This window comes from Macaca fascicularis, chromosome 2, assembly GCF_037993035.2.
Source record: "Macaca fascicularis isolate 582-1 chromosome 2, T2T-MFA8v1.1".
In the NCBI taxonomy this organism is placed as follows: domain Eukaryota; kingdom Metazoa; phylum Chordata; class Mammalia; order Primates; family Cercopithecidae; genus Macaca; species Macaca fascicularis.
Window position 1 is genome coordinate 199,814,235 of NC_088376.1, and position 26,705 is coordinate 199,840,939.

The 26,705-nt window shown below is 35.7% G+C and overlaps 1 protein-coding gene across 8 annotated transcripts in view; it reads left to right on the plus strand.

Moving 5' to 3' along the window:
• Positions 1–26,705, plus strand: part of ROBO1 (roundabout guidance receptor 1) — a 1,154,304-nt gene that overhangs the window by 809,936 nt on the left and 317,663 nt on the right. For all 8 annotated transcript variants that reach the window (XM_005548415.4, XM_065539306.1, XM_065539308.1 and 5 more), the window contains one exon: positions 10,031–10,357. In XM_005548415.4, the coding sequence (XP_005548472.3) occupies positions 10,031–10,357 (327 nt within the window). The remainder of the gene's footprint in view (positions 1–10,030; positions 10,358–26,705) is intronic.

A 26,705-nucleotide genomic window follows, 5' to 3' on the forward strand; every position in this document is an offset into this window, starting at 1 on the left:
CCCCTTTAGAAAATAAAGATTACTAATTACTCATTTAAATATTTACTGAAGTATATACCATGAGATGCTGTTTAAGTATTTATGATTACTTAAAATTTAGATTTTAAGTTAACATTTGGAATACCTTTCAGATTTCTATATCTTGTGTGCTAAATGATTAGAAGCTGCTTCTCAGTATCTTGTTAGGGTGCCCTTAGAATCTGCAAGAGCTAAAGCCAAGATATAATGAGAAAGAGATGAGGAAGATATCAGGAGAGGAAGAATGCAGCTAGTTTGCTAATGTGTAAAAGGTTTTCTTCAGAAATTCTTACTCATGTCAGAAGTACTGACTGAGTTTTTAAAATGAGTGAAGTTGACAGCATTCCTATAGGGATTTCTCGGTAATCCTTTAAAAGGTTATTTTAAGTATTTTGTTTTCTAAAAGTGTAATTGTTTTTAGACAGTTAGCCTTAAAATTGCAATCCCATATGCTATCTTGCAGACATTAGTAGCCCACCTAGAATCAAGGGTTACTGAAGTATAACACAAGTGATATTGCCTAATTCAAAAGTTGAAAGCTTTATTTTTAGTACTTTAATTGATTTTAGGTTGTTGACTTTTGGCAAATTATATCTATAATATACAGATTCCATGAAAATCTAATGTAACTCTTTAGACAAAGAACTCAAAAATATTACTTTAATGATCATTTTAAAAACCTTCCTATGGTTAAGGAATTTTGTTATATTCATACTTGTTTTTACGTACTTTAAACGGATAGCTTAAAAACATGGTTGTACAGTGAGAACACATGGACACAAAGAGGGGAACCACAGACACTGGGGTTTACCAGAGGGTGGAGGTTGGGAAGGAGGGAGAGGTTCAGAAAAAATACCTATCGGGTACCATGCTTATCAGCTTGGTGATGAAATAATCTGTGCACCAAACCCTGATGACACACAGTTTACCTCTGTAACAAACCTGCACATGTACCCATGAACCTAAAATTTAAAAAAGAATAAAAGGTTTTAGACACAAAAGTAAGATTAACTTAAGAAAAAAAATATTCTCTCCTTAGAAATTTAAATTGAGAACAAAGTAGTTTTGGTAAGCAAGGTTTATTTTGTAAGTTCTAAGAGTACTTTTAAGTTGCCACTTCAATAGAGGAATCTTCTCATGTTCTGTATATTGAGGTTATTGTTGGCTCAAATATATAACCATCTGCTATGTCTATATTGTAAGGAAAGAAATGAAGCACAGATTCACGTTGATTGCAGTACCATATAATTTGTTCTAATATAAAGAAAACTCAAGATTATAATTAACTATATTTCCATAGCAATAAAAAAATCATAGGACCACCCAAATATGTTTTTCACCATTGAAAATATTGCCCAAATTCCTTTGTCAGTGAACATTTCAAAGGTCTGATTGGTTCTAACAGCTGAAATAAGCCACTATATTATATTGTGTTATATTTGTTGTATTATATTCTATTTTCAGACCTAAATGTTTTGGTCCATTAGAATGAGTATTATGGATGCACAATTACAAACAGCCTATACTCTGGCTACCCATAGTATATTTGTATTTTTAATGAAAAGGAAATGAAAAACAACATGACTATTCACTCAGTAATATTTTAAAAGCACTAGTGTGTCTTTAAAATTTTGAAAGCAATACATTTACTCAGTGGATATATTTGGAATGTGTTCACAAGGAACAGAGATGCTTTACTATAGATGGCTTTAGTTACCAGTCTCTGGTGCTTCTCAGTGAAACAGTAAGTTGGCTATGCTAAATGCTGTAGTTTTTTTTTCTTTTCTCTCCTTTGAATGATGTTTTGCTGGAATTATGCCAAAACTTGCCATGACCTGTGTACGTAGAAAATTATTTTAAGTTGAATGCTCAACTAAAACTAAAGATTTAGCTTTATTTTCAGTGCTTCTTAAAAATCTAGGGAAAATAATTAATTCTTCTACAGATTACTAAGAATCCTAATGTAATTCCAGAAGAGAGTTAGGAGGAGAATCTAAAATCAAATAATGGTGCTTATGATGACTTCCAAAATACTTGATTGATGGTTCCAACTCGTGGATCAATGTAATATTATTTTGCGCATTGGAACTTATGCTAACCTATAAAGTGTAGGTATTATTTTAGCCTCATTTTACAGATGGAGAAACTAATATTCAGAGAGTTTAAGCAATTTATTCGAGTTCAAACAACTCAGAAGTTCCAGAGGCTAGATTTGAACCCAGACCATTTGAATCCCGTCTCTAGTTTTAATTACTTTCCCCCTAGATGTTATAGTAGTTTATGCCCCTCCACCCTCACGCTGTTTCTTCCTTTGATTCCAGTTTCTTCTACTATTGTCTTATCTTGTATGGCTCTTATTTTTCAGTATTTTCCATGTTAATATTTCTGCCTCCCTTGGTAGACTTAAAAGGCTGTTAAGATCGGGGATTCTATTTCATGTTTCTTTGTGCTGCCAGTGCTTAACACAATTCATACTACAGTATAGGAATAATATACAAGTAAACAACTGATGGATAGATTGGTGGATGGGAGATTGAGAGAATTTGAACTTTAACACATGCAAATATATTTGTTTGGTATTTTACAGAAAGTAAAATTCTTCAGTTTGCATGTTACTTGAGCATTTTACTAAGGGGCAAATAGGAAAAATGAACTCAGCCAGCCAGCTTCAACCTTCCAATTCCCTTAGCTACAGCTCAGGATGAAATCTTGCCTGAATTGGTTCAATCGTGACAATTCTGCAGTTACTGCCCTTCTAGCTTCTATGATGTTTGGGTCTCATGACAGAGAAGCCTCTCCTACTTAGTTGTCTATATATTATTAACAATGGGAGAGGGGAGGCAAAATTGTTTCTAAAATTTAACTTATGCTACTGCCAATCTTTTTCCTGTCTCTGGAGACATAGCCATACGATATTAGATTCTTTAGGAATATTACAAAAACACCAGGCACTCACTCTTGGAACTTCCTTTTGGTCTATTTTGGTAACCATTTTAGATGATAAATTCTACCAGTGGCACTCAGTTAAATGTTAGGGTTATTCTAAATTTTGGCTGGAGAAGTTCTCCTCTAAATAGTGTTTTCTTAGGTAGAAGTTTATAATCAAGAGACATTAGGATAAAACAAAGTAGCTGAGGAAAATGGCATAATATAGTAATCATGTAGTTATTATAATCCATTCCATTTTCCTTGTATTCATGTACTATATATAATTTCAGGTGAAAGTACTTAGCTTTTTTTGTAGAGTGTGGACTGTTTTTATACTTCTTATTTCAATAGTAAGCATGAGTATTTGGAAATGTGTGTAACTTAATAGAGGATATTTAAATCTACTCCACACAGTGAGTAATTAATGGGTGCTGCCTTCTTATTTTTTACCAAATGTCTTCTTGTAGGATGAAATTCTGACAGGAAAATTACAGGATTAGTGCCCATGATAGGATTTATGTTAATAATTGGAGGCAGTTCTGCTCCTTAAAATGTAAATGGAACTTAAATAAAAGTGTTAAGCAGCAAGGCCCTTTTAAGAATATAGGTTTAAACCTACATATAAATATATAGGTTTTTATATATTATATATATAATTGCCTTGAGGCAATTCTGTACATCCCTGTCTGCACCTTGGACAGATGTCGCCAAATTGTCTATTAATATTTATGGTGTGTCTGTCAGCTACTCACTGAATTTGTTCCTCTTGTGCTTTTAGAAGTTTTATAAGAATTTTTGTGCTGCAGGATACATTAATATGATATTTGATGGAGACAGATATTTTAATCATTTTAGGTTTTCTAATTTTATACAGCAGAGTATGAAAACAGTGGGATCAAAACAAAACTACTAATAAAATAAATACTCTTTTTTCTCAGTCTCTTAAGAAACAGACCTGAAACACAAATAAACAAAACCATAAGATAAATATTGTCATGCTAGAAAAAAATATAAAATCATATACATGAATAAAGAATAAAATTATATATATAATTCTTTTAATACATATGTTTATGCTTACCTCAGCAGAATAGTAACAAGAGCAGTCTCTTTAATGGTTACGTTCTGTGTTTGTGTAAAAGTGACCTCTCAGAGGGGGAAGCAGTTTACATCCAACTAGGAGTTTGGTTTCCTCATCATAAATCTCATGTGACTTTGATATATTTCCTTGAAATACTTAGCACTTACGTGTATATCTTTTTCCAGCTGTGGTTGTGTAAATATTTAGATATTTCAGTCACTCATGTTTATATTTTATCTTCCAACTGGGCAGTTGTTGAAGGAATCCTCCCCTGCCCTTTCCCTGATACTGGTCTTGCCTGAAGTGAATTCTCAAGATTCTATCAGGATTCTTGCAGAGGGCAGTTGACAGTATCAGCGAGAGTATCATCCTTGTTCCTTTTTAAAAGCCTCACGTCATCAGTCTGTGGTTTCCCCCCCCTCCCTCCTCTTTGTAACTATTACGTTTACTGTGCAGAATGTGGTTGAAACCTGGAAGTTGGTTCTGCCAATTGGGATATAGATTTTGTATCTTATTACATAAAATATATACAAATTAACATAACTAGAACGTTACTAGAATGATGGTTATCAGATGTCTTATAGGAATGTGGAATTTATGATTGAAGAGAGAAAGCTTGTTATGAATAATGAGTCAAGAATATTATATGTATACTGTACGTAAATATATAATATTATAAATGTGACAGAGTGAAGGTGGACACCACTTCTAGGGCGGAAGATTGCAATCACTGATATCTGGTACTTGGAGCCTTTCGTCTGCACTCTTCCGAGATTTATATATGCTCTTCCGTATTTGACCTGGTGTAACTCCCTTAAAGTTCTCCTTTAAGAAAGTGAGTCAGAGTTATATATATCCATGATATAGATTATATATGGTATATTATATATATAGGTTTTATATATATATTTATGATATAGGTTTTCAAAACCCTGAAGTATATGGGCAGAAAAAGAGTTGGAAACCAATGATATTGAATTTTAATTGTGCAAACAATTGTGTAGGAATTGAGGTTCTGAGCATATGAGAAACTGATCATGTAAGGATATTTACTGAGCAGTGTGAGCTCGTGTTTGGAGAAGGTGGCATGATACATGGAAAGCTTTCTGTCTCCATGTATTCGTCACCAGGGTCTCTGCTGAATGAAGTAACTGTGAAATCATTTGCAGATAGATATGCTGTGCATGGGGAAACACACCAGATGTCAACAGGTTTGGCCGTTTCTCGATGTTTTTATCATCTCTATTTTAAAAGTAAGCAATCAAAGTGAACACCTCCCGTGTTGGAAGCAAGCATGAACAAGGATGTTTCTCTGTGGATTTTAACTAATGAATGCAGTAGTTATGGAATAGTTTGAAAAAGCAAGGACGTTGAATCTGACTAGGGTTGAACTCCAGCACTGCCACTTCCCAGCTGAATGACAGCTGAGAGTCTCGGTTCCTCCATATGGGCACAGATATAGCAACACACACTTCATAAAGTTGTTGTAATAACGAAGATGGTGGATAATTAATAGTAGTTTTCTTTTCCTTTTCTTCCTGCTTAGACTTTGTAACAAATAATACTTCATTATACTTTTTAAATAAAGATGATGATTACCATTTATGGTTTTTATTATTGAAGTTAACCAGTCACTCATAAATATCACTCAGAAATTGGAAGATCTTTTTTCTGAAGGTTATACTTTATGAGAAACGTGGGATTTCTATATTTTGTTATAACCTCCAAAGGTATTGGCTTAATAGTCAAATAATAGGTTTTTTGCTGATCCTATTCATTCTCCTCAAATTATCACATGCTCGATAGTGTATATTTTCTCTTGAAACGTGTTTCTTAGAAGCAAAGTTCAGTCAGTGGGATATTCTGCAATAAATAAATAAATAAATAAATAAAGAGTTCAGTGGCCAAATAAGTTGGGAAATGCTGCGTATTATACCCCTCTTTTGTACACCATAATATGCATTAGCAGACTAATCACCCTGAGAACTGCAGCTCTTCCTTGAAGCAATGCCGAGTAACAATCTGAAGAAAGAGTATTCTTAGAGCCTTTTGAGAAATTTATCATTTAATAATATGGAAAACATTTTTATTGCTGAGATGTTTACTGAATTGTTCTGTACAAACATCATGGTAATAACTTGGTCCTGAGTTCCATTCCCAAAGCCATACTTGGTTGTGGTTTCGCTATAGGGGACTGCAAATTAGGGACAGAGCAAACCCTCAGAAACACTGCACTTTAGTGGAGCCTGGGTGACATCCAGATTCTGTAATTGGTCATTACTTCCTGTACATAATCCCTCTGGACTTAAACAAAAAACAGTTTTAGAGATGGGGTGTTACTGTGTTGCCCAGGGTGAAGTGCAGTGGGTATTCACAGATGTGATCATAGCACACTGCAGCCTGCAACTCATGGGCTCAAGGGATCCTTCCACCTCAGCCTGCCGAGGCGCTGGGACTACTCAGCTGGGCTTCCCCAGGCAGTTTTGATCTTTCCTGTGGATTTCATCAGTGGCTCTATTCTAATTGACTTTCCAGCTGAGATTTCTTTTTCGCGGTCAAACTTAGGGACATACAATTGACAGCTTGTCAACACCGTTTGGATATTCTAGAAGTATCCCAGATTCTTCATGTCTCATACTGGATGAATTATCTCTTCGCCCTTCTTCCTCTTACCAAATTTCACTCTCTTATTCCCTACCTTCAGTGAAACACTGCTCTTCACCCATTACAGAGACAAGAAACTTGGAAACTCACTACTCTCTACCTCTCCTCCATCCTGTGCATTTGCATTTCCTTTTCCTCCATACTGTCAGTGGCTAGATTCTGTTGATTTTGTGAATTAATATCTTGAGATTCTTCCATCTGTTTTCCTTTCTGTCTGTTAATGGCTAGATTCTGGCTCTCGGATTTCTTTCTTTATTTTTGAGACAGTGTCTCCGTCTGTCCCTGTGCTGGAGTGCAGTGGTGCGATCCCAGCTCACTGCAGCCTCGACTTCCCAGGCCCAGGCGATCATTGCACCTGAGCTTGTGAGTTGCTGGGATTCCAGGTGTGCATCATACACCTGGCTAATTGTTTACGTTTTTTATAGAGATATGGTTTCCTTGTGTTGCCTAGGCTCTTCTTGAACTCCTGGGCTCAAGTGATCCTCCTGCCTTGACCTCCCAAAGTGCTGGAATTCCAGGCATGAGCCACCATGCCTGACCCTGGTTTTCAGATTTATTGCTTGAAATGGGTCCTCACTAATTCCTTTTTGGCTCATCCTGTTAAGTCCAGTTTCATGCTGCCAATAGTGAGCTCTTTAAAACCAGCCTTTATGATACCCATCCCTTGCTTAAAATTTTTTAATGGTTTCTGGCTGCCTTCCACTGGGTTCCAAAACTGTTGCTCAGTGTACAAAGCCCAAGATGTTACTTCTTTTAGCTATTTCTTCATACTTATATTTCACCATCTCCGAAATGCACTTTATACTCAGGCCCTACTAAGCCACTTGCAGGTCCCGCAAGCGTAGCACACACTCCTGTACCTGTGCTCCTGGGTGAAATCATCTCCTGCCTTCCCTTGCTGACCCATTCTTCAAGGCTTATCTCAAATGTAGTGTGTGTGAGTTTCTTCTCTGTCTTGCTCAGGCAATCTGAAGTGCTCCTGCTTTGTATTCTCATGACAACCTATATATCCCTATTTTCTATCTGAAATGGACTTTCAGATTTTAAAATAAAAGTTCCTTTAATTAAATATCTCCTCAGCAGTCAATCCTCCTTAGCATCCACCTTTCAGAATTCCAGCCAAGGGTAAAGGCCAAGAACGTACTGTAATACTTAATCTTCTGAAGTTGTATAGCACTGACTGTTATGACTAATCTAAAATCCAATCTGAATTTCACTTGGCTTCAACATAGCCTTAGAGAATATGAGTTTCCAAGTAATTTTTTCTTTTATATTGCTAGTTTATTTCCTCCCTTTCTAGAGCTTAGTTTCATTGAAAGAATCTATAGCATGCTGTATATATGCACTAAGCTAAAGTTATTAGCGTTTCAGATTATAAAACTATTAGCATTTCAAATTATAATTTTTGTTTCATGGTGGACATAAATAATAGATCTATTATCATTAATTCATTTCACTAAGAAAAAACATTAGTTGGAGGAGTTACAAATTAGAAACAGATACAAATAAGCCTCGCGTAGGCCTTACAGTCTGTTAAAGGTTGAATGTATACATATCAGTTATAACTTTTTAAAATAAAATATTTTCCTGTCTTGTCATAGAATGCATGATTCTTAAACTTCATCTCATTCTGCTTAGTTAGGTCTTTCTTGTCAGCACTTCATTCTTTTTTGTCATTTATTCAACACATGGTTTACTGAGTACTATAATGTGAACAGCACTCTGCCAAGCATAAGGGAAATACCGTGAGCAAAACCAGACCCGCAGATCTTACAGAAGGGTGGGAAAAACAGACAAATAGCATCAGACAAATAGATTTATATATTGTGATTCTTATCATTCTTACCATGGGTAGCTATATAGTGCTATTTAGGTTTATAAAACCAACATTTAGCTTTCTTGTAAAGATTAGGGAGAGCAGAGATTTGAAATAAGAGTAGGTGTATTCTAGCATAAGATTCTTTCAAGCCCAGACCCTGTGGCACGCATAAGTCATGTGGCAGTAGGATGTGCAAGGCATCTGTGGAGCTAACAGAAGTCAGGCTGAAGACAGCAGGGAAAGGCATGGAACAGGAAGTGTCTAGACAGCTGGATCAGGGAATGAACATGGTAGCTCTTGTAGGTCTAGTTAAAGACTTACCTTAAGAGCCATAAGTTTATTTTAAGAGCCACTGAAGTAGAAGACAACCCACATTATATTTGCATTTCAGAGCCTTCATCTGGCTACACTGAAGTGAAACTATTTCAGAGGCTTTCCTACATCCTGGTAGAAAGGGACGGTAATTGGACTTGTGATGGCAGCTGGCTGTAGAGACGAGGCTAAGCAGATTAATTTGAGAACTTTTCGGGAGGAATTTGGGAAGGACTAGGGGACAGAAAGAGAGGAAGACTGGTGTCTACTTTGCCTTATTCATGGACCTTGAAATACTAGATGAGGGCAAAGTTTGGGACTCCATTCAGTAAGGCCTTTGGCTGTCGAATTTGAGAAATCTTTGATAAATTTACATATTTACTCTATATAAGCAGAAATAAGACAGGAATGTTATAAAATATGAAACATCATTCCTGTTTTTGAGATTATAATCTCATTGGAAACAATAAGGTACAGACACAGGAAATATTTAAATGACATAGACACTCAGGGCTTCATTTATTAAGTAATATGTAAAGTGCAGAATGAAGCCCCTCACTCAACATCCTTTACCATTTAATAGTATATTTAATTATTTAAACTCAGGTACTTAGCATTTCACCTCTGAAGTCTATTAAAATATAAATTATTAATAAAATTAATTAATAAAACTGGGGAAGTGTATATACTTGTTATTATTTAGGAACATATAAAAGTCTACATAAAGGACAGTGCTATTATACATTTGAATGTAAATATTCATTAGTATATAGCATATGTTTTGTTAAAGTGTTGACTGCTGTTTGTTGAAAAGGAGATTCCGGGGAGCCGCGCCATTATTTGTAATACTCGGGAAGCCATTCAGTACTTCTCTACCACATTCCTCCGCAGAAACGGGCACATGCATGATATAGACAGGCAATGTAATGGGTTCTGAAAGGACTTATGGATCAGGGATTTGAGGAGCAGACAGGATTTGCACAGACAGTGTGTAGGCTAGAGAAGTTTCTGAGTGGAGACTCAAAAGGATTCAGGAATTGGAAGGTGTAGTCAAGGCAGACACCAGAAATATTGTTAGTAAATAGGGTAGGAAGGGTAGGCCAATGTTATGCAGTGTTTAAACAGTAATGGTGAAGCCGATGCTTTTGAAATAAGCGATTAACTGTTTTCAAGTGATATTTGAAGATATTTTGTCAATTCTTCTGCAGGCTCCCGTCTTCGTCAGGAAGATTTTCCACCTCGCATTGTTGAACACCCTTCAGACCTGATTGTCTCAAAAGGAGAACCTGCAACTTTGAACTGCAAAGCTGAAGGCCGCCCCACACCCACTATTGAATGGTATAAAGGGGGAGAGAGAGTGGAGACAGACAAAGATGACCCTCGCTCACACCGAATGTTGCTGCCAAGTGGATCTTTATTTTTCTTACGCATAGTACATGGACGGAAAAGTAGACCTGATGAAGGGGTCTATGTCTGTGTAGCAAGGAATTACCTTGGAGAGGCCGTGAGCCACAATGCATCGCTGGAAGTAGCCAGTAAGTAAACTGGGCTTTCTGTGTTTGGCAGGGGGGTGGCAGAATGGCCTCATTTGTTTGATCATGGCAATGAAAAGTTGAATTTGTATCCTAGGCCTTACCTGAGGATAATCTCTAGCTTTATATATGAATACAATCTACTATTTGAGTTATCTGTATTTCTCATCCTAACTTGTTATTCAAGCTAAATTGGGATTTACACAGCGTTGATTAATGATTTGACTTTTGATTGGGAGTGATTTTCTGTTGGAAAATTTTATTAAAATTGTTCTACCCCCTCCTTTGTTACTTTTAAATATATTGAATAGGGGACCATGTGCTGCCTATAGTTCAGCTACTTGAGACACTGAGGCAAGTGAACTGCTTGGGCGCAGGAGTTCTGGGCTGTACCGCACCCTGCCCACTGGGTGTCCAAACTGAGTTTGGCATCGGTATGGTGACCTCCTGAGAATGGGGAACCACCAGGTCGGCCTAAGGAGGGGTGAACAGGATCAGGTCAGAAATGGAACAGATCAGAACTCCCATGCTGATCAGTAGTGGGATCATGGCTGTGAATAGCCAAAAAATACACACACGCACGTGCGCGCACACACACACGCAGACGCACACGCATGCACACATGCGCACACACGTGCACACACGTGCGCACACGCACACGTGTGCATACACATGCATTTATACATATCTACATATGAGAATTTGTCTATAAATAAGATACCGTGGGATTTAAAAATTTGTCTTCATTAAGAAAAATACTTTCAACTGGCAGTTTAAGTTAGGGTTTTAACCATTTCTAATTCTTAGAAATATATTTCTATTAAAACTATATCAAAAAAGTATGAGTATATGCCTTATATTTTATTTTCTTGGCCACTGTGGGGTGCCTTTGGAAGGAAACAGGTGTATGTTATCCTCAAGTAGTTGGTGGTTCAGTTTATTTACACTAGCACCAAATACAGTTTATTTGAAATTACCCTCAAGAAGGATTTATTGACTAATCATTAAACTGTTGTGTCTATAGGACAGATTTGTACTGCAGTTGAATAAGAATTGGGCTTCTTTTATTTTCTATCTACATTCAAGGAGTAGCCAAAATGATTTCATTCCCTTGAAAGGATCCTGCTGTATATAATATGACAAAAATCGAGAATTGCATAGGGATTGGAGAGACAAAGGAAATTTAGATACAATTCACTTTATATATAATTTTCTATAAAACTATATACATAACTATATATATATTTGTATATGATGTTTTTCCAAGGTAATTGATATGTTCAAAATTTTAATTATATAAAAAAGTTTATGTTCGAGATTTTAATTATATAATTAGTTTTCATAGTCTCCAAAGTTGTCTTCAATATTCAAATATAACTTAAATAAGTATAAAATGATGCATGCGTATAATTATGAAGTTATAAATGTGGAAAGGAATTTAGAGACAGATTATTCCAACTCGATCGTGTTACTAACGTGAAATCAGCCCCGGAGAATGTGAATGACTTGATCGCCCTCCCAGAGCCTCGTGTTACCTAAGACAGAATTGCCAAAAGTGTCTGATATGGGCGTAAAATAAGATACAATAAAAAGTAAAGCAGCCATTTACAACTATGTTAAAACTAGCCATTCGTTTTAAAAATATGTCCTTGAAGTTCTCCAATCCAGTTTATATTTGCCTATTCACAGTTAACTAACAATGAACTTACGGCCTTTCTCTTAGTGTCTTGATTCTCAGTAAAGGTCTGGGAACTAAATTAGTGAGGTGAATGACAGCTATCATCATCACAGAAGGCTAGTTTTTTGTTTGTTTGTTTTTTAAGTCCAACTTGAAAGGTAGCCCATGCAGAATAAGTTTAAATGTTTGACCTATTTATAAAAGAACGTATAGTCCTCCCTCAGTATTCATGTGGATTGGTTACAGGACTGCTGTATATACAAATACCATGGATGCTCAAGTTCTTTATATATGACATAGTATTTACACATAACCTATGCACACCCTCCCCCCATACTTACAAATATGTTTGGATTACGTTCAATAGGTCTTACAGTAATTGTTGCTATACTGTATTGTCTAGGGGATAATCGCAAGGGTAAAAAAGCCATACATATTCAGTATAGATGCTATCATTTCTTTTCCCCTAATATTTTCTATCTGTGGTTGGTTGATTCCACAGTTACAGAGCCCATGGATATAGAGGACCAACTGCATATTTTGATAAAGTCATATTTCAAAGTTATGGTATTAGTATCTTTGTAACTTTTGACACATTTATATTTAAGAATAATTATTCTCTGTGGAGATAAAACTAAGTTATCTGAAAATTAATTTAGAGAATTAAAAAGGTGATATAGATGACCTAACCCAGCTCCTATTTTGGTGGATAAGAAACTACAGAGGGTAAAATAGTGATTGTTTGTTCTCTGGAATCATAATTGCTTATAAGTGAGTTATTTACCAACTTTGATGTTTTCAGATATCGAAAATCACTTTTTTTCTGTTATTATTTCCTACTCTGTTTGTGTTTTTATCATTGTTAGAATTTTTTTAAAAGTTACAGACTTGAATAAAAAGGACTAAATGCTTACTTTCTAGAGCTTCGTTTGCAAACACCTTTAGTTTTACCGCCGCGTGATCCAGGTACTTTGAATGCACTAGGATGTCAAGAGTTGTCTTTTCTAACCTGGCTTTTGTGTGGGTATTTTAAAGATACTATTAGCTGCCAGTTAAGTTCTCTTTCTTAGCTAGACATTCCATTACCTTGAGAGGCCATTATGGGAAAAGCTTTCTAGCCTTAGTCAGCAAATATACAATCATGGAGTTGAAACCAGCCATAAGATCATTATATCACTTTTACCGGCAAAATATTAAAATACAGAGCCCCTGAATGTGTGGCTCATAAATTTTAGGATGATGTTCATCATTATGTCTCCAAAATGTTTTCAAGCTCCCGAGAAAAAAAGAACATTATAATTGACTGAAAAATATAGGTACTTTAAAAATACTTTAAGATATTATTCGGGAACAATTAATATATTTTTAAATGGGGAAATATATATATAGAGAGAGAGTAAATATTTATCAAATATAGTTTAACATTAATAAGGATAGTTTTATAATAAGCATTCTTATTAGTGATAATAAATATTTGAAACCCTGGGCCAGGCGCAGTGGCTCATGCTTGTAATCCCAGCACTTTGGGAGGCTGAGGCAGGCAGATAGCCTGAGGTCAGGAGTTTGAGACCAGCCTGGACAACATGGTGAAACACCGTCCCTACTAAAAATACAAAAATTAGCCGGGCGTGGTGGCACATGCCTATAATCCCAGCTACTCGGGAGGCTGAGGCAGGAGAATTGCTTGAACCCGGGAGGCAGAGTTTGCAGTGAGCCGAGATCACACCACTGCACTCCAGCCTGAGCGACAGAATGTGACTCTGTCTCAAAAAAAAAAAAAAAAAAAAAAGCAAAACAAAACAAAAAAAAGAAACCCTGAAAAAAGTTGAATAGTGTTTGCTTTGAATAATTTTTATACTAGTTTAATTGCAGTTATTAAAAGCATGTTTTTAGCTGGATATGGTAGCACACGCCTGTAATCCTAACAGTTTGGGAGCCCAAGACAGGGAATCACTTGAGGCCAGGACTTTGACATCAACCTGGGAAACACAGCAAGACCTCATTTCTGCAAAGAGTAAAAAAAAAAAAAAATCAGCTGGTCATGGTGGTGCAGGTCTGTAGCCGCAGCTACTCTGGAGGCTGAGACAGGAGGATTTCATGGGTGCTGGAGATTTAGGCAGGTGTGAGTCATGATTGCCTCCCTGCCCTCCAGCCTGAGTGACAGAGTATAAACTTGTCTCAAAAAAAAAAAAAAAAAAAAAAAAAGCATATTTTCATTCGGGCAAATTGTATGATTTAGACACAAGTTTATTGCAAAAATTAAATACTCTGCAGTTAAAAAGATTTTGTGTGTTTACAAAGTCTAGAAACTCTTACTTAGAAAAATCATGCTACAGTGCACTACAAATGGATATGTAGTAATTTCATTCACTGTATTTCAGTTATTTATTTTAGGCGATGGGCACTGCTAATTCACCATTTTGAAGACGTTTCAGTCCTAAAGCCAAAACTAGCTTTTTGTATGTGACATAAACAGGGTAAAGGTGAGGGGAAAGCACGGGCTTCATTTGCTGTCTGTCAGTTAAGCCTGTAAAGTATTGTTATAGTTTGGGTTTTATTTTTTCTTGGAAAATATTACTACCTAAAAAAATGTTTCCTCAGTTTAGGTACCAGAAGTTCAATGAGAACTATTCTTACTTTCCCTAAGGCTCAGACACAGGAAGACAAAGATTGCATCTAATTGCTTAGTGAAACTATCGCCCCAAGAAAAAACATTGAGGAAAAGTGTCTTGAGGCAACACAGGTTTCATAGCGCAGTTGTTGGTAATGCTTTTAAAAACATTTATATGTGTTTTATTTGCCTTTAAACCAAGTTTTACAGCTGTAACAACAACTGTATTTCTTGGTTCCTAACAATTGTCGACCTCTCAAACATTGAAAAAAATTTAATATAGAATGCCATTTAAAACCTTTATTTCTGTATAGAAATAATATTTTTGTCTATTGTGCCTTTAATATTTATTTAAGCTGAAGTAATGCACCAAAGTTATTCTATTTATGTTATTTGGGGGAGTATTTATTTTTATTTTCATTTATATCCCAATTATAACAAGGGTAGACCTCAGTGCAGATATTGGTTTATGTTTTGCTGCTGTTCTTTGCTGTGTAGTAAAAGCTATAAACCTTTTTCTCAAAAACAGTTTTGGTGCAGTTAAAGTTATCTCACACAATTATAAAGTCAAAACATTGGAATGCTAAGAAATGTGTAGTAGTTTTTATTTCTAATGTTTTCACTTGTAATTATTTGAAGTTTGATTTTATAAAAGAAAACAATTTTTATGCACAAATGTGGTTTTAAAGTTTATTTTTCATTGATTATTTTTCTTTGCAAACCAATAATCACCTCTTGATGAGAATATGAAATTATTTAATTTAGAATACTTTGCTGTTTTCATAAAAATTCACTATTCATCTAATTCAGTTTCAAACTCACCTTTCTAAGGTCTTACGAGTAGTATTTTCTTGCTTATTTTGGATTAGCTCTATTTAAAAGCTTATTAGGAAAATATTTTGTGGGTCTATTCTCCTGTACCCAATATCACCAATGATTAATCTTAGAACTCCATGTTATGCCTGCCACAAATTGATAGTACAGATCTTTGACACAACTTATATTTAATACGTAATTTGATCTTGGATAATTACATTGAAGTTTAAAGAAAGTTAATTTGAACCTTGACCCTCATGTTTTCCATTGTAGAACATGGCTGTCTACATCATCTGCTAAGCAGTGTACAGTTAGCATATGGCTATTTGTTTCCATTTAAGCTGTTTTCTCCTGAGGAAGAGAAATTCCCTCCAGACTAGGCAGACATCTGCTGGCTATCTTAGCAGCAAAACCATAGAAGAACTAATTTTCCTAAAAGTGTATATATATTTTGTTAATTAATTAAAGATGATGTCTTCTTTAGATTTTACTAACTGGAGTGCTTTTTAATAGTAATTGCTTTGAAGTAAAATGTATGCATTTTGAAGGAATATTTTCTCGCTGCTTTCAATGTTATTTCATTGTTATTAGTAGTAAATTATGCTTAGAATTCAGATTATACAGTTTTCCTCATGTGGGTAAAACGAGAGCGTGAACTGGCCATGCATGCTGAGTAGCCACATGTTTACCTCGGTACCATAGAATGTATTTCCAAAATCAGTCCAGGGACCATGGAAGGATTACTCATGGAAGGATTACTCCTAGGGGTCACATGGTTCAGATGAGATGAAGTGGAGTGGAAATAGCATATGCTATTATAAAATACTGATTGATTGATTGGTGTGTGTGTCTGTGTCTATGTGTGAATCAGGAAGATTGAGGGAAGGAAAGATTTGTTCAATATCAAAGAGCAGATCGGTGATAGCATGAAGACCGGAAATTGGGTCCTCCATTTTGAGCTTAGAATAGATGAGAATCCCTGACTTCTGAGGTATCAGCACCACAGCTTAGAACTAACTCTTGGCAAAAGTGGATGGTCTTTGTGAAAACACACACATATATGTATATATCTTTACTTGACAGACTTTTTATATTTGAAATTGAACTAGCTTCATATTGCATCTTTTAAAATATTCCTTGTTTCCTCTACTTTTGTCTTTTAAAAATATGTACCATTTGAAAATGCTTTGATCAGATTCTAAAACATTTTTATACATCTTATTTTTATTTTCGGTATTCAAAGGAAGACTGTTAAAGGGTGGTTTAGTTTAACAATTTTAAACACCATGTTACTTTTTTGTACACTTATGCTCTAAAGTGTACTGGCTCTTTATTCCAAAAGTGATTCATGATTAAATGAAATAACGCATGTAAAATATATAACACAGTTACTAGCACATGGTTATAATTCATAAGTCTCAATTGTTGTTGCTATTGTTTTCACGACTTTTTTCTCTTTACCTCCATTATGGTTAGACACTAGAGAACTGAAAGATTATTTAAACAGATCCTCTTATCTGAAGGGGACTTGGACAGTTTTGATTTCAAAAATGAGATCAGTTCTTACTTTATTTTGAATTTGAAGATATATTTGCTAAGATACTAAAATTTAAATAAAATGCTTCAGTTATTAAATTTCTTTAAATTAATTTCTGATTAAGTAAAGAATATACTGAAAATACTAAATTCCATCTTGAATTGAAATCGATCATGTGGGAAATTGACCCTTCGGATCCTCATTGGTGATGCAGGACATGCAAATAGTCTTGAGTCCACTCAGTATTGGTTCAGGAACAAATTTATTTTTATAACTTTTATATTCAAATTTTCTTTTTCAATTTATCTTTGTCCAGTTAAGTAAAGAAGCAATACTGCTAAGTTCCATGACATGATTATATTTATTAAAGACCTTTTTGCTATCACTCAGAATGTGTTCTTCTGTCATTGCCTGGCATAATAATATATTTGGGTTTTTATTAATATTTTATCATCTTTAATGACCAGAAAAAAAAATCAGAAAATCATGACATCTCACTGATGTCAGTAAGTAGCAAGTCCATCAGTCCACCTGTTGCATTCAAATATCAAGTTTAAATTGTTTCATAAGTGAGGTATATGCATGTTATCTCTTCAAGTAAATATTAGCATGAATTCTGTATTTGACGGGAAAAAAGCAGAAGTATTTGGATATACATTAAGAAAAAATACACTTTTAATTTTCTTTTGAAAGCACATAAAATTCTCTTTATGTTTTTGGATTTTGCTTTCCAAAGAGTAGTTAATATGAAATATCAAACTAGAAACCTGTATTTCATAATCCATATGAGAGATTTCAGTGCTAATGGCCAGAAAGAGAAGATTTGAGTTTCAATGGGCATTTCAGCAAAAAAGGACAGTTTGCTGACCGTTTCAGTATGGGTGTTAGAGAAGATGGCTGTGTCAGAGAATGTAGTATTCATTCTAGCAATAAATAACCTCAGGTTATAATCTATCTTAAAACTATGTTTAGTTAAACAGATTATAGGCTCACATATCTGTTGAGTTAGCTTCTTATGCAAACTGTGTTTTTTTTTCTGTTTAATCTCACAGAAGTATATATTAATCTTTAGCAACTTTCTAGAAAGATCTTAGAGTGGGAGTACTTTACACAATTTCCTTTTTTATTATCCATCACAGGTCCACGAAGATGATTTATAAGCTTACATAAATCATTTTTATAAAAATAGTATAAAATTATATTTTACATTCTGATTGCAGAAGTAATATATGCTAATTATAGAATAGTTTTAAAATACATACATGCATTTGCAATCCCACTATCCAGAGATAAGTACTATTGAACTTTGGGTGCATATCTGTCTAGTCTTTTTTTCCTGCACGTTGTGTACAGAACGAACCTATAAGCAGGTATTTCATGTGTATTTTCTTATTTTCTGTGGAAAGCTGTTTACTGTTCAGTAATATTTACTGTTTTCTTAGATGGCCAACATACATTAGGTGTGTTGGGATGCATAGTCGTCTATGTCATAAAGACTAAATGGAAAAGTTTGACTCTCTGGGTGGATGCTGCAAAACAGCTGCTGTCAATATCACCGCGTTCAGTAGTACTCGATACACTGTCCTGGAACAGATTCAGATTGGCAACCTTGGGGTTAAGGGTGACGTAGTTTATTACCAGTCGCATGAGCTACCCCTTTTATTTTCTTGAAAAGTAGCCGATATTCATACATGCTGGAAAGTGCTAAGATGAGTATTTCAACACTAGTTGATACTTAGATATAAATCCCCTTGAGACGTCTGGAATATCAATTCAGTATTTTGTTATTTATGGGAAATTCTTGGCAGTGTCTCCTTGTATCAACAGTACTGCCTTTAAAAACTAATAAAATGAAAAGGTGCATCTGGTTATCTCTCAAGCCTTATCATCAGACCACTCTTTTTAATCCCCCTAATTTGCTTAGTATTTAAATGCTAGAAATCGTTATCATATTCATAGACTAACTTGAGAATCATTTGTATTTAAAACTTTTGCTTCATAAGTTTAATTTAAACCTTAGTATAATTAATTTTAATTAATACCTTATAGTTTAACTGAAGTTCTCACTACTTATCAGTTTAAACTTTTTTTTATTTTTGAGACAGAGTCTCACTCTGTCACCCAGGATGGTGTGCAGTGGCACAATCACCGCTCACTGCAGACTCAACTTCCTGGGCTCAAGTGATCCTCCTACCTCAAACTTCTGAGTAGCTGGGACTACAAGTGTGCGCCACTACACCAGGCTATTTGTTTTGTTTTGTTTTGTTTTTATATTGTGTAGAGATGGGATCTCTCTGTATTGCCCAGGCTGGTCTCAAACTCCTGGTCTCAAGTGATCTCCTTTCCTTGGCCTCCCAAAGTGCTGTGATTGTAGGCACGAACCACTGTACCTGGACAATTTAAACCTTTTTAAATTTATACTTGCTGTACATTGTTTTGTCAGGTTAGAATAAAACATGGTTAAATGTCCTCAGTGGATAAAAGTTCTTCTGTTGTTTTGATATGCAATATGGACATTGAAAATGTTGTTTTTGGCTGGGCGCAGTGGCTCATGCCTGTAATCCCAGCACTTTGGGAGGCCGAGGCGGGTGGATAACCTGAGGTTAAGAGTTCAAGACCAGCCCGACCATCATGGAGAAACCGCATCTCCACTAAAAATACAAAATTAGACGGGCATAGTGGTGCATGCCTGTAATCCCAGCTACTTGGGAGGCTGAGGCAGGAGAATTGTTTGAACCCGGGAGGTGGAGGTTGCTGTGAGCTGAGAATTATGCAATTGTACTCCAGCCGGGCCAACAAGAGTGAAACTCTGTCTCCAAAAAAAAAAGAAGAAGAAGAAAAGAAAATGTTGTTTTTAAAAGTCAGAAATTGAATAAAAATTTGAAGAATACCGAAATATAGTTTGTCCAAAAAAAAAAAAAAAGTGATTTTTTTTTTAAGTAACTTCTTACAGACATTTTGTTTAGCTCTAGCTAGTCAATGGTGACCAAAATTGAAATGATTCTTGTCTTCATGGAAATTCCAGGACAATGGGAGGCGGGAGGGGCAGGGGGGAAAGAAAATAAGCAACTAGTCAAATAAATAACTTTATGCTTAATTGTGACAAGTGCCAGGAAGGAATTTAGTCAGAGCTGAGAGTTGAATTACATGTGGATATTACCGGGCAATATGCAATGGTGGGGTGTCAGGATCTGATTTACATTTTAAAACATCACCTACGCTGTACCTGAGTGTTACATGTGTAGAGAATGAGTTGCATAATAATCAGAGGACATCAAATAGGCTATTCTGGTATTCCACGTGAGAAATGTTGGTAGTTTGAAGCTGGTGGTAGAGATGAAAAGAAAAGAGAGGATTAGATTTGGGAACCCAAGATTTGGCTTAATTTTGGAGAGTTAAATAGTAGAAGTTGAGATTTTGCAGAAGATGCAATTGATGACAAGGTGAAGGTCAAGCCTATGACTATGCAAATGGAATTGGGAGTTTGGATTAGGATTTGTGAGCTCAAAATGACTTATAGTGGTTTGGTATGCTTCATCCCATCACCATCCCAAGAAAGTATACTTTCTGTTTTTCTGTTACCTAGAATGTGCTTTTCTTCCAAGTCCACCTGTCACTCTCTTATTGTAGACTTGGGGCCCACCTTTCCCTAAACCACGATGTGGCCAGCGTACTGGGTTTAGCCTCCCACAGCGTGTGCCCACACTTGTGGTCTGTGCCCACACGGCCCCCAGCACACCGCCTTAAAATGTAGCATTTGTCTTTTCATCCCAAGTGCCGAGCACCATCCCTGGCCTATCGGAAGTGACGTCATCTAACATGGGACTCAGAAATATGTTACTTCCTGTGTGATGAACATCATAAACATCATAATGCCACATCAAGGAGCAGTCTAATCTACCTTTTTCACTCACTTCCCAACAACTTCCTTATATAGTTAGGGAGTTTGCATGATCTCAAACACTACTTTGAGAGCACAGGATTTAGAATACAGTCATCAGGTGCTATTTCCTTAGGAGGTTTTGTTTGTTTTGTTTTCTTTCATTCTGGAATATTTAAGTGTCTCTTTTAGGGATAACATTACTTGGGGAATTGAGCTGACTGCCAGTAATACCAGAAGCCAAGTGAATTGCTTTTAGGCTCTGATAAATGTAAAGCTTTCTTTCTAAGTGTAGTGATCCCCTCAGTGCAATCTCAATCTGTGTGTATTACCCTAATGATTGGTTAATAGAAAATGAAGAGGATTCAGGTCTTCCTAACTGATAAGGAAATAGTTTCTCGGTCAAGCACAGTGGCTCACACCTGTAATCCCAGCAGTTTGGGAGGCTGAGGTAGGCAGATTGCTTGTGACTCAGGAGTTTGAGACCAACCTGGGCAACATGGTGAAACCCTGTCTCTACAAAAAACACAAAAATTAGCTGGGCATGGTGGTGCATGCCTGTAATACCAGCTACATGAAAGGCTGAGGTAGGAGGATTGATTGAGCCCGGGATGTGGAGGTTGCAGTGAGCTGAGATGGCACCACTGCACTCCAGCCTGGGCAATAGAGCGAGACTCCACCTCTAAATAAATAAATACTGGAAAAGAGATAATTTCTGTGTTGACAGTGCCTGAATTTCCTGAGGTTGCTTGAGACACTTTACATATGCAAAACAGGACCTAGCAACCTTTACTTTCTCTTTTTCTGTCTGGTAGGGGATAAAATACATGCAACGACAGGACTGTTCTTAAAAACGAATAAAATGTAAAGGTACATCTGGTTATCTGGGGCCTAATTTTTAATACAGTATATCTGATGTTTAAGTCTAATCTCAGTCTCTTAGTCTCTAAAGTGAAAACTGTAACTTTAGTCACATTTTAAATTGTGTTGTATTTAACCCAGGGTTTAAATTGAAGTTTTAATAGCGCGAATGACATTTTACACTTGTCAGGAGAAATAAAAGTTTATGATCAAGTTATTTAGTATGCCTGAATGAGAACATTTTAAATCTTATCTGGTAAATTATGGAGCAAATTCAGAATAAAAGCTAAAAAGTTAAAAAGAAAAGGGCAAAGACATCACCTCCACAAAAGGATTTATATTATCTCAGTCTCTCCCCCTCCCCAACTCTGTATATATTTACCAGGTAATACTGTCCTGTATGTAGATTTAGTCACATTAAGTTACCCTTTTCTCAGATTTTCATCTCAGTCAGGCACCAGAACAACGGATTAAGAGCCCACATTTGATGTAGAAGGACCGTTAGAGCATTTTGATCGTGTAACCCAGCACTCGTCATAGCTTATGCGAGTGTTCTCAGATGGAAGCGCAGTACAGGTTGCAATCCCGTTGACTCTTGCTTAAAGGAATTCTTGGAAAATATGATTTAGAAGATTTTCCTTTGGGACCACCCCTGGGAAGAAACCAGTAATGAGTCAATAACTGAGGAAAGAGGAAAAATATTTAAATGACCAGTGGATCAAGAATCTATGGATACTTGCTTTTCTCTCTGATTGTCACTTGCTTAAATCACCCAAAGTATCCCCACAATTCTGTGTTTGAACTCTACCAGTGGTAGGCAATAAGGTCAATTCCTTAACATTTTTCTTTTTCTTTTCTTCTTTTCTTTTTAACAAAGTAATTACCACTTAGGTCACTGTATTGTCTCCCATAAAATGAGTTCTTTCTGGACCATGTTGGTAATCATTCTTAAAGCCTCTCTCAGAGTTCTAATCAATACATTTCTTATGAACTGTTCTAGGAGGAGTTTCGTTTTGTTTTAGTTTAATGGGTTTTCTTAACCCTATCCAATGACTCCTTTCTGTATTGGACATTGTGGATACTCTTTTTAGTTAGAGACAATTAATTTTGTCATTAAGTCAAAACGAATTTTGTTTTCGACAGATTTAATAAATGTTCATTTAGCACAGCTCTACGATCTTGCTGAAATTATTTAGTCTCTGTGTGTTTCAGTTCTGTCACCTGTAAAATGGGGATATTAATTATATGTATCTAATAGAGGTTTGGGAAGGATTAATAAGTTGATATATATGTAGTGTTCACAGAACTGTGCCTGGCTGACAGCAGGCACTATATGTGAGTTGTAGCTGTTGTAGCATCTGCCATTTACTGTGCTAGGCTCATTATTAGGTTGTTTCCTTCCATGTATATGGTCCCAAAGACTGTGTCTCTTCATTTCAGAAAGACAAATGCTGAAAAACTAATTCCATGTATGGTTACATTTGGAACAGTCTTTCTCCTGGGTCAATCATCTTCTCATACACAAGTCCACATAATTATTGTGAAAAGATATGTATTCTTTATATATCAGTACATGGTCTGTGTTTTATGACAAATACATGTTTGTTTATAAAGCTGTTGTTACTGGCATGGTTAACATTTAAATATTTCATTGTGGCCTTTCTCAAAATACGTACCAATGAATTATTTTTTGGACAGTAAAAAATAATTTGGAAAATATGTCTTTAAACAGACTTTTAAGCATACCTCTTTTCTGTAAGACTTCAGTCTTTAAAATATTCAAAAATGATACGGCACACGAGTAAGGAATCTCCATTAGTGCAATTTCTACACTTACATGAACTACAAAAACATTTTGTATGGATAATCTGTCTTCTTTTCCCAGAAAACATTTTGGGTAAACATTTTGTGTAATATTTCATACTTTGTGGAAGAAAATACAGTTTTAAAAGTGCCTGCATATCTCAGGTTCGGATGTGTGGTTATCTTCATGATTCCTTTATTTGCAGAATGTAAGAGTAAGAATAGAAAGTACTGTTCTGTTTCCATTTTGTCTTCCAGGACTGTTTTATTCTATCCCATATTGAAGAATATAATAGGATCCCATTCAAGATTTTAAACATAGGCAATTCAAATCTAGAGCTTTACCAGCATTTTCCAAAGAGATGCTTAGTACCATGTGTGGCCTTATCCCACTCTCTCACTGATATCCTGTTACTCTTAATGGCCTTGATCTCAGCTTTCTGAACTTTGCTTTTTATAATGGATATAATTTACCTCTGGTCAGCAATTGACATAGTTGACCTTCTTTTTTGAAATATTCTCTTTTCTAGAATTTCATGGCACCCAGCTATATCAGGATTGCATCCAACTTTCATGTAACCAGAGTCAGGACATTTAACCAACTTGGTTTAAATTTAATGCCTGAGATAGGCCATACAGAGAATGTATAGTGGCTTTATACGATTTTCCTCTTATTCATCTGACTGAGTCTTTCTTGGCCTATAGCTAAAATATTCCATTTCTCGAGGATTTGTTGTAGGCTCTCTTTTTTGCTTTATGACTTACCCTGAATAACCACACCTACCTCCTTGCATTCACGTACCAATTTTGTCCTGATTCACTCTGTTCTCTCATCCCTAGCCTGGACCTCTACACTCAGCTCCATTTGGAGGTCCTGGTGGTACCTCCAGATCAAATGTCCAAAATGCGACTTTTCATCTTCCTTCTCGTTCTGGACTTTCTTCTGTTATTTCCTAACGATGATAATGATACCATCATCCATCCAGCCCTCCCGACCAGAAACCTGAGATTGATTCTTTCCTCCTTTCTTTTCACAGCAGTTGAACTTCAGGTCTTGCTGATGTTTTCTCCTGAATAGCTTCAGTATTTTCCCACTATCTCCATTCCCTTTGCAGTTTGAATCAGAATCACCATTATTTCTCATCTTAATAACTATGATACTCCTTTGCAAGTACACATCTCATCACTCCCTCTAAATGCTCACTCGGAGATTCTCAATTGCTTCTAAAGTATTAATTTTTAAAAATGACTTCCAAGGATCTGTATGACCCTGGCATTGTGGCCTAGAATTCATCCCCATCCCTTTGATCTAGTAAAATGTATATATTGGCTGGGTGTGGTGGCTCTGTAATCCCAGCACTTTGGGAGGCTGAAGCGGGTGGATCATGAGGTCAGGAGTTCGAGACCAGCCTGGCCAATGTGGTGAAACCCTATCTCTCCTAAAAATACAAGAAATAGCCAGGTGTTGGGGTGGGCACTTGTAGTCCCAGCTTCTCGGGAGGCTGAGGCAGGAGAGTTGCTTGAACCTGGGAGGCGGAGGTTGCAGTGAGCCGAGATGGCGCCATTGCAGTCCAGCCTGAGTGACAGAGCGATACTCCATCTCAAAAAAAAAAAAAAAAAAAAAAAAAAAAAGAAGTACATATTGCTTCAGAGTTCAGCAGAGCCATCACGTCCTCCTGGGCTCTTTTTCTTTATCCCCACCCCTCCCACACCCACTACAGGTTAAAGGTAACCATAAATGGGCCACCCTCTAGTCCTTTATCATAGTATGTCACTCCTTCCTTGTGAGGAAATCTTCATTCCTCTATATTTGGCACTTATTTCTCACCACTGTACACACCTTGTAGTACCTGGCACAGGTCACAAAAGTATTAATGTTTTTTGTCAATAAAAGATTGTATACAAAGATTCTCTTCAGCCAACAACAATGAAAAAAGATGTTTTTTCTTTATGTTTAAAAGGGTAAGGTACAATTTACATTTTGTTCCCACCGTGGAAATGAGAGATTACACACAAATTATCCATATTTTTATACCTGCTCTGCCTTATGCCTCATTTTTTTCCTATTTGGAAACAAATAATATTTTTCTAGAATAAACTAATTAGAAGTCATATTTGCGAGTGTCCAATTCAGCTCAACTTTTTCAAAAGCGCTTCAAGTACAACATTTTAAAATACATATTCTGATCATTAGCTCAGATTATAGAATTTGACTATAAAATTTATTGAACCTTAAGTAGAATGAAATTGTTTCAGAATCTGTACTAAACAGCAGATATTATACATGGGTATTTAAAGGGGAATAATGCAATGAGGGACATCAATAGAAATAAGCACAATTTTCCCTAAATTGTTCTATAACATAAGCAGAAAAAAGAATTCATTAACATTATAGCTAAATGTATAGTGTCAAAGTTTACCTCAGTGTTTACTTTAATAACCTAACATGTACTGCTTGAAAATCAATTAAAAGGCATGACAACATAGGACCTTGAAAATAATTAGGAACTCTGATTTTAAAAATATTAAATGAAAAAATAATAGATTTAAAAACAATTGCTACTTTATTTTTAAATTATCAAAATTATTAAGTATTTTAAAATATAAATATTTCCATGTAAATGTAAGACAATATACAGAGATTAAACATTTAAGACTCTAAATATTTAATAATTTTTGGAACACTCTGCTTTTGTTTAAAGTAAGACACAAAAGTCAGAAACTAGAATGTCACAGCCTTTGCCATTGCAGCTTGCTTCCTTTGACAGCCTGAGATGTGCCGATAATAACCATTTCCTAAGCTATAATGATTAGTGCTACTTAGGGGAGGTACGAAAAAAAGTTAATTTAACTGGAGTAGTTCAGTTTTAAAGGGATATTATTGAACCCAGAAAGTATACGTACACACACACACACACACACACAGAAGAAATATTTTAAAATGCCTGTTACAGATGCAGTTACAGCTCTTTTTTGTTTTTCAATGTTTTTAGAATGGCAGATCCAAATATTTTTTATTTTTTTAAAAATAAAGTTGAAACATATGATTTATTCATGAAATTTCAGAGGGGGAAAAATGAACAAAGAATCCCTTTCCCTCTAACCTTGCCCTGAAATGCTACAATGACTGTGATAATTAGCTCCATGTTATTATAGATTATTTTT